Here is a 9,411-nt window from a genome sequence, read left to right as displayed (position 1 = left end):
CTGCAGTGGAAACAAACATCCCTGCTGAGTGTCTGTTCAGTAAGAGCCTGCCTCATATCCCAGATTCCCTTTTTGGAAGTATTAGCCAGAGTGGTATTGACAGAGCCATGGATTCTGAGTCTTATGGGAAGCCTCAGCATGTGGGGGTGGGGGTGGGGGTGGGGTCCACATGTGCTCCCATAGCCCAGGTTCTCAGAGGCCACATGTCTAGGTGGGGAAAGGAAGATGGGGCATTACAATAGGTCAGCTCACCACTGAACAAGAAGGACGTATGTAGTTAGCCAAGGCTGGCAAGTCCAGCTAAAGCTGGCTCCAGAGAGAAAAAGGACTGGGTACGTTTTGCTTCTGAAATCAAGTTATTGGTATCCTATACAATACCCATCGACATGATAGCCAGGTAGCATTTTTGGAAGAAAGGTATTTCTAGGAAAGCAGGCTGTGAAAATGTTTTAAAAATAGTTTCCTTTACTATGCCCTTGTTTTTTTTTTTTTCTGATTTTATTTTCAATAACTCTTGGTATCATTCAGTATAGAAACTTAGTCATACCTTAATTTTCATTGCATTAACTAGCACTACTGAGGCAGGAGTTGAGTTAAACAGAATCAGAATTGAGTGTCTGAAAAACAACCACACACAAGAGTTGTGTGATTACACATTTTTCCTTGAATGTTTGCAAGTGCAACCACTCCCGTCTATGCACCTGCAGGTACACACAGCATAGATGCATGGAGCAGGTAGTGCCTGAATCCGAGATGTGAGAAAAAGGAAAGTGGTTCTTCATTGTCCTCCCCAGAGCAGAGCAAGCGTGCTCCCCAGGGATGCCCACCTGCGTGCACCATTAGAACAACTTCCCACTCAGCCGGCTGGGGGAAAATGAAACAGCAGGAAGATGGAGGCTGTGGACTTGCTCCTTGGAGAAGGAAGCATGAGGCCCGTCTGGAGGCATCTACAGAGCTTAATTCCGACACCCAAGAAGATAACAGACCTCTGCACCTTCTGAGACGAAGTCTTCACTCCGTTGCACATCTTGCATCAGAACATCGGCATTTGAATCCATAGTACTGTGATGGGCAAATCTAACCCAGAATGGACATTGTCTCATCACACCTGGACTACCAAGGGAAGTTCAAAAAGTTCGTGGAAAAGTAGAGTTAAAAGATAAGTGTATTCTGGTGCCAAAAAAAAAAAAAAATTGAAATTCATGCATTTTTTTTCACAATGCATTTTCCATTAACTTTGTGAAGGTCCCCCATGCAAATTATAACTATATTTAAGAATATCCTTTCCTTTTTTTTACTTGCCTGAAAGCAAAAGGGTTTTGTAAAAGGGTTCTGAAGTGGTTTTAGAAATGTACATATATATCTTAGTTTCCTAAATCATCAACCAAACAGAAAATGCATTTGTGACTTCAAGCAGATGGAGACACCCCCAACGCCACCCACCCACTGATGTTGCTTCATTGGGAACACAGGCGAGGTAGTGGGAGTTCCAAATTGCCACCATCATTTGAAAGGGTCCCAAAGCCGAGTGTACCAGTGTAAACGAAGCATCTCTGCTAGCTGTTGTCTATTCAGGGTGCCCAATTAGGAGCAGCGGGAAATGAGTGTTCAGCCCCAATCCTCCTCCTCCTCTTCCTCCATCTGCCTGCCTTTTTCCCAGTTCATGGGACGCATCACCATGGCATCTAGGTTCTCTGCAGGACGGAGGAGGCGACCATGCACACAGAGACTAAGGCTTCCCGTCCTCAGCTTCCTTTCTGATCTGCAGAGGAAGAATGGCTCCGTTGTCTGTGACGCTGACAAACAGGAGAAACAATACCCAGCCAGACACGGGCTGAGCGGTCAGCCCTTCCTCCCAGGACAAACGCTGTAAGACAAAACACCAAACACACAGGGACCCCACACCATCCGTGCATCTTTCTGACATGGAGGTTCACATAGATGCATCTCTTTTTCTTAATATGTTTTGAGATTATTGTAGATTTGCATGCAGTTGTAGGAAATGATATGGAATGATGCCTACGGCACTTGCCTGGTTTTCCCCGATGGTACTATCTTGCAAGGTGCTAGCACAATATCACAACCCCGATATTGACGTGGGTATGATCCACCAGCGTGTGTTGTGCTTTGAAAATTGATGAGTCCTTTTGAAAAAGCGCCACATGCCTGAGGCTGGACAAAGAGTCTTTAGATGACGTCTTGGGTGTGTATGAAAAGGCTGCTTGGCTTGGCCGAGGGAGCCATGGCAGGCGCCGGTAACTCACGGGGTCACGGGTTCTCGGAACCGATCACAGGGCAAGAGGAGCCTCTTGGCATTTTGTTTCAGTTTTGAATTTCCTAAAATCAAGATGACAGAGTGCCCAGAGGGGTACGCTCCGGAAATCAAGAGGCACAACATGAACATGAGGCTTCCAGGCGGGAAAACTTGAGAAGAGAGCAGAAGAGCAACCACGAGGTGGGAGAAGTAGAGGAAGAGGAAGGAGAGGACTGACAGCAGTGCCCTGACGTGGGCACTCCTGCTGGGGAACCTGGCGCCCGCTGTGGGGCTTCTCAGCTGCCAGGTGTGTCTCCCCAGGGACAAAATCAAGAGCAGAGCAGCAACCAGGAAGACAAGGAACGGGAATGGGAAACCACTGAACACAAAGAAAGATGACAAAGCAGATGTTTCCTTGATTGGACTTGTTGCATTTCTGGAGAAAAAGGTCTGAAGTGCTTTTTGGAAGCTCATCCATGATTCTGTGCTGCAGGTCCCAGAAGAGATGGCTGCGCAGAGCAGGGATCCCAGGACCAGCCATGGCAGCAGCCGGGAAATCCTCATCTTTAGCCACAGGAAGAGCGGGTGATGGAAGGTGGCGATCTTGATGCAGTAGAAGACGCCAAGCCATGTGGCCAACCAGAGTCCCACCTCATTTGTAAACAGGACAATCACAAAACTCTCAAGAGACGTAGACACTTGTATCAAGGACAGAAAAAACAGGTTCATAAAGAAGAACAACAGCTGCAGGCAAATCCTAGAAACTGCCAGGCACGAGAGGAGGAGAGCCAATGGAGCCATTTTTCTCTCCTTGACCAAGTCAATGCCATTCCCCACCAAAATGATGCCATTGGCAAAAATCCCCAAGAGAAGTTGTAACACTGCAAAAAATAGAAAGAAAATGAACTGAGACTTGGGCATTGTCACAACAAAAAGCTCAGTTCCTCTCAAAAACGATGTAAAGATGTTTGGTGGTTTGGATCACAGGCATCCTGATTTCTTCAACTGGATCACTCCAACAGCGAAGGCAGGGGGCTAGGAGGTGGCATGCTTCTGCTGCTGTCACTGCTGTCTCAACTTAGTTCCGAGACAATCAAATAAGAAAGAGATACCCTAGCAGCAATTTGCCTCCATGTGATAGCTTTTGCATTTTTCCAGGTAAATGTGACTTCCAAAGGCATCATAAGCAAATAGTGGGACCTGACACCTTCAGATTGTGGGGAGAAAGGCTTGTTCACCAGACAATCAGCTGAGGCTATTAAATCTTTCCTTTCTCCTACAAATAACTAATCATATCTACAAATGTGATTCTACTTAGCATCATGGAGGTATTCTTTTCAAAAACATTTTTTTGAAATGATCACTTCTACTATAAGATACAACCAGCAGTGTTGAACTGTTAAGTAATTGTTCTCCTATGTGCATTGGTTGAATACTTCAGAATCACCTAAAATGTAAAATAGTCATATAATAAAATATACCCGATAAAGCACAAAGTGTCACAAGACACAATGGGAAAGTAATGAGGCTCACAGGGATCTGTGTGCACTAACTCAAAAGCTCAGAGGAAGGTAATGTGTGACATAATGAAGAGTCAGTCGGCACCATTCTTCCCAGCGAGCTCCTGCAGGATAATTCTGTCATTGTGACGTTTTCCTGTCATTTTTCTAAAGTCATGAGAATTTTATGCTATGAGCTGGCTGATTGGAAAGTAAAGAGAAATATGAATAGTACATGATTCACTTTGCTGCTATAACTGATTACAGAGAAATTAAATGAACACTTATTCACATGTATACTGTGCCATGTATTAGGCTATATCAGGTGATCTCAACCTTATTGATGTTTGGCTTGGACAATTTTTTGGTTTTTTTTTGGGGGGGTGGGGCAGGGTGGGTCATCCCCGGCCTTTACCAACCAGATACCCTTAACACACCCCGTCTCCCTAGGCTGTGATGACCAAAAGTGTACCCAGACAATGCCAGGTGTTCTGGTTGGCACAGTCACTCCCAGCCGAGAAGCACGTTTCTAAACTCTAGGGGCAAATGCGGATGGAATGTGCTCTCTGCTCTCAGATATTTGGAGAGTAAAGGCAGAGTGAGCCGTGTATGTAAGGTGAGATCACCCTAAGTTCTGCAGGCAGTTCACACGCAGAACACAAACGGGACAATTCACAGACTCTGAAGGAGCTGAAGCTCTTCCATCCCGCCACGTGATCAAAATGTGCTCAGCAGATCCCTGCCCTAATGGACAGGACACGTGGTCGAAAGCGTGGGATGAATCTTATGTGTGGAAAACCGGAGGGGAAACCATAGGAAAAAGCAGTTAGCGTGGAGAGGAAATCTCTAGGCTCTTTCCCTGAAATCGTACCATCTGTGCCATGAAGGACTCTGCTTCCTCCCGTCGCAACTCCAGTGAGATAAAGGGAGGGGTTAGGGACAACTTCATGGCCGTGTCCAGGAAGGCAGGTCATGCGCAGCCCCCATCGAAACAGATGCCAATTCAAGCACAACAAGGGACAGGCGTCAACCAATGAAATAATGAAACTCAGAGCTCTCCAAAGAGCAGTTATCACTTCTTCCTCGGTTTCTCAATCAGTGGTCTCTCACTGCACCTGTTCCTTCCACTGCAACTACTGCATACCTGCCTGCGCCCCGGGGGACTCGGTTCTGGGAGGGCAGATCTGGGCTTTCTCATCCTCAGATCCACCTATTCATCTGATGCGTGGCCGCTGGTGGGTTTGTTAAGGAGCATCCAAGTCAGTTATGCAAAGGCTTCATTACAGAGGAAAGCCAGACTACAAAGTCGCTTTGAAAGAGAGCCTTTGTTTTCTAAGCAACTCTGCTCCTAGGAGCCAGGTCATCCCAGCGGCATGCAGGTCACCACGTTTGCTCGATATTGCCACGGCTTTTACGTCCTGCGCCCTCAGTGTGCCAATACCGAGGGAGGAAGTGGAAAAAGAAAATGTTCGATATCCAGTCTAGAATAACAACACACGCTTTCAGCTCGGACAGAACACCAGAGCTGAAAGTCTGCGTTGTTATTCCAGCTGTGAACTGCGGAGATAACGAGATAACGCACAGGACACCAACAATTTAGAACAAATAACCATGTCCAGTCCTATTGATTCACCTGCTATTTGTCTTTTGAATTCCAGCTTCTTGAGAGGGAATTGGTTCTCAGATATTCTATTTCAATTTTTTAAAATATATTTGTTGTTTGAGAGACAGAGACAGACCAACATACAGAGAACTTCTCATTCCCCCAAATGCCCACAGTCACTGGGGCTGGACCAGCCCCAAACCAGATGTCAAGAACTCATTCCAGGAGTCCCACATGGGCGGCAGGAACCTGATTACTGGAGCCATCACTGCTGCTTCCTAAAGTCTGCTTAGCAGGAGGCTAGAGCCAGCAGCTGGGGCTAAGCATTGAACCCAGGTATTCCAGCATAGGATGGAGGCAGCCCCACTGCTGCTTGATCTGCTGGACTTTGTTAGAACTAACTTGTGGAGGAGAGGCGATCCTACACAGGGAACACTGTTTGATGTGGACAGTCTTCTGCTGTGGAAACTCCATGAATAAAAATTCGTGGAGCTTAAGCTGCATTTTTGTTTTGTTACAGAACGTTTGCCACCTGTCTCTTTGTGTGCACACACACACAGCCATGGGAAACATACCTTTCTGGGCCAAGTGCCACCTGCTAGCCCGACTCTTGCCATCTTGCACTGAAGGGTGGCGACTGTGCATTCCTTCAATTGCTGCACTAAGGCCCCATTCTGCCCCCGCCCCTCCCCACCCTGGCAGCTGCTCTGCAGGGCTCAGGTAAAGACCTCCCAGGACGCGGCCTCCTGGATGCTGCCATCTCGGCTAAGGCAGCCAGGGGCACTGGCTGTGTTCCTGGTGCTGAGCGACCCTGACACAAATATTTTAATGACCAACAAACTACATCAAATCAAGTAAAAGCATCCTTACGTATAGAGTCCTTCTGGGTCTTTCAGCCAATTTGCTTTGGTGAGAAGGAAACATCTGAGAATTTCTGGCTCTAAGATGAAAAACATGCACGTCTGGCCTCACCTGTCAGTCAGTGGCTCGGAACGGTGACAGCTTTCCATGGGCAAATGGCTCGGAACAGATGGAACAAGACCCGGAGTGGAGACATTCACATGATCATTACCCCGAATTACCCTGATTAAATCCCTTCCCTCACATTCATCTGTAACGAGCAATCAGGAGAGGAGACAACACCAAAGGTTCTTGAAGTAACTGACAGGCGGAGAGACTTGCTTATTTATATTCAAATCGTTCAGCTCCCCTAAAGAAAGTGCAACTTTTTCACACGCAATTAGATTGACGTGGGCAAGCTTTTCAGCAGGTAGCAGGCTGCCATGTTCCTCTGTCTGCTCTGTGGCACCACACAGAGGTTCACTTTGGGATCAGAGTTGCCATGAAAGTGACAGATGCTTCGAATGCATTTCCCAATGGATCTCCCCACGCGATTCCCCAGCAGACAACTCCTGCTTTAAAGATATGAGTGTGTACTCATATACATAGGCATTCAGTAAGATCCTTCAAACAGGGAAGAAATAGACTTTGGGCAAACCAACACAGGTGTCCTTTTTGAACCATCCCCGGAACAGAGCCCAATCCTTGCAAAACCTATGTGGAATTTATTCCATTGAAAATTTACAACATCTTGGTTAAAAAGCACCAGGCTCTTTCTGACTAATCGTTTGAATGCATTCATTTGCTTCTCTCCACTTGAATTTGCAGTTGGTATCTTGGACTACAATTTTTGTCTTTAATATTCAGGTCAGTTCCAGATACTTGTCCCTTTTCCTCCTCTGTTTATCCAAGTAATATATTTCTGTGCTTTTCCTTACCTCACTCAATATTCTGAAATTTATTTGCATTGCAGCAAATAGAATAATGGAGCAATGCCATACACTGAATTTACATCTTATACAGAAAGAATGAAGAGGGATTTGCAAATGAGACTCTCTTGTTAGCGACGAGGAGGAAACAGAAGTCAGTGACAGTGCACTTTCCTAACAGCTTCCAGTGCTCACAATTTCATCTTCAGCACTGAACTGAGCTCTCCCACAAAATTCCCAATCATTCCTTGCTTCTTTCTCCCTGAACCCTTTCCCACTGCCTTCCTTCCTGTGTGCCTTCCTTTCCCTCTCTACCCTCTTTCTCTCTCAATTCCTCGTTCCCTCCCAACCTTCAACAGGGGCTTACGACATGCGTTTTAGACGAGCCATGCTCCTAAGCATGGGACATCCTGCACGAAGAAGAAAAAGACTGACTCATTTTGGAAATGGCATTGTGTTGAACACATGAGAATTAGACAGGTGAAGACCTAGGTCATTGCAGGGAAGTAGCAAGAGGCAGTACTTCAGACTCCTCCAGAGGGGAGGGGCCGATGGACCTGCATCAGAGATCTGATAATCACTGTAGACAGATGGAGCGGAGGTAGAAATCTCCCCACCCCATAGAAAGAGGGCAGCCCATTCCAGAGAGAACAAAAGCCACAACGCTGTGATATCTGGTGCAGCATGAACAAGAAGATGTAAGGAGGTAAAGTCAGAGGGGCAGGAGCAGGTCATGGGGGCCTTTGGGCCCCCGGAAGCCAGGGGTCTCATCTTCCATGTGATCGGAGTCCATTGCAAAGTATGGGCCAAGGGGAAGTGTGGGCGTGATCAGATCTACACTCCTAAACACTTACTCTGGCTGCTGTTGTAAATGAAGGGCATTTATTCCGGGAAAATACTTTGGAGTCTTGGGAATCAGAAGAGGGCAAGAGTGGAAACAGAAGGACACGAGCTGAAGGCAGCTGTGGCAGCCTAGGCAAAGGATGCCATGGCTGAAATTGGGTTGATGGTAATGGGAAGAAGAGGATGGGCTTATTTTGAAGGTGGAACCAACAGGAATTTCAGATGGCATTGGTGGGGGAGTAAGGAAATGAGAAAAATCACAAACTTCTCTTGGGTTAGTGGCATGATCCCTGGTGAGTGACTGTCATTGTGCAGAGAGGAAGACTGGAGGAAGGTGAAATGAAGACACCTGTGGTGGACGTGTTGTCTGAGACGCCCACGCCCACGCAGGTAGAAACCCTGTTCAACAACAGATGGTGACTCTGACATTCGTGGGAGCCTCGGAAGTTGGATACATGCATTTGGAATTCACTAGCATATAGATAATGCTTAAAGCTGCAAGGCTGGTAAGATTATGTAAGGAATAGATTGCCTACCAATGTGAAAAAGAAATGGGACATTTTGCGCATTCACGTCACCCCGACTGTCCCACGTGATGCCACTTCTGTATGGAAAGATGTCCCAGTGAGAGTGGGTAGATGAGTCACACGTAAGTACCTGCAAGCAACCATACCAACCGTGGCATCCTAATCTCTTTATGTACGGCAGATTCTATTTGCTCTTTCATTTAGAGATTTTGCTCCCTATTTCATAAGGAAGATAGGTCTGTAGATTATTCTGGTGCCTTATTTGATAATTTGATTACTCATGTTCTGCTGAATTTATCAAAAAATTGTTAAGCTTTTTATTAAATTTTACATGCAGCAGAAGAATTTAAATAGCATTAGGAATTATCTGTGTCGTGGGGGATGGAAAAACTTCATAGTGAAAACATGCAGCCCCACAGGCTCTGGGGATGAGATAGAATACTGGCCATTGGCTCAGTGCCTAAATAATGAACAATTAGAAGAGATAGTACCGACTTTGCCTCTTAACAACTCCATGTGGTCCATGAGGTCCATGCGGTCCATATTCTCTCCACTTCGGAGGCTGGGAGTTGCTCTCAGTCACTCCAGTAGCATTTGCAGGATGTGGGTCACAAACTGACTTCAAATCCCAAGGGTATGCTGAACTATGTCTCCCATGCTGACCTCCAACATGATGCTAACGATAGACTTCAATGGTTCAGGCCTGCAGGTTAGGCCTGCCCGTTTCTCCCCTGCCTTTCTTTGGAGGAACCACCTGTCCTGCACTTGGTTTTGGGTCTCATCTGGGTCCAGCTGCATTGCTGAATCCAGGAGGCTGCACATGACCCCAGTGTGGCTGTTAACAAGCCCACTCATGTGACCAGGGGACAGCCCCTCAAGGATGACCGGGAGGCCCAAACTTGGGAAGTCGGCATTT

The 9,411-nt window shown here is 46.6% G+C and overlaps 1 protein-coding gene across 1 annotated transcript; it reads right to left on the bottom strand.

Annotated features, from left to right (window-relative positions):
- Positions 1 to 2,162: 2,162 nt before the first annotated feature.
- Positions 2,163 to 3,354, bottom strand: TAS2R1 (taste 2 receptor member 1). The gene has a single exon (XM_002714020.4). The coding sequence runs from the start codon at positions 3,173 to 3,175 to the stop codon at positions 2,261 to 2,263; it is 915 nt and encodes a 304-aa protein (XP_002714066.4). The 5' UTR covers positions 3,176 to 3,354; the 3' UTR covers positions 2,163 to 2,260.
- Between the last annotated feature and the right edge of the window lie 6,057 nt (positions 3,355 to 9,411).

The sequence above is a fragment of the Oryctolagus cuniculus genome, chromosome 14 (genome assembly GCF_964237555.1).
Source record: "Oryctolagus cuniculus chromosome 14, mOryCun1.1, whole genome shotgun sequence".
NCBI classification, from domain to species: Eukaryota; Metazoa; Chordata; class Mammalia; order Lagomorpha; family Leporidae; genus Oryctolagus; species Oryctolagus cuniculus.
The sequence above is the reverse complement of the archived record's forward strand: the minus strand, read 5'-3'. Positions and strand labels throughout refer to the sequence as shown.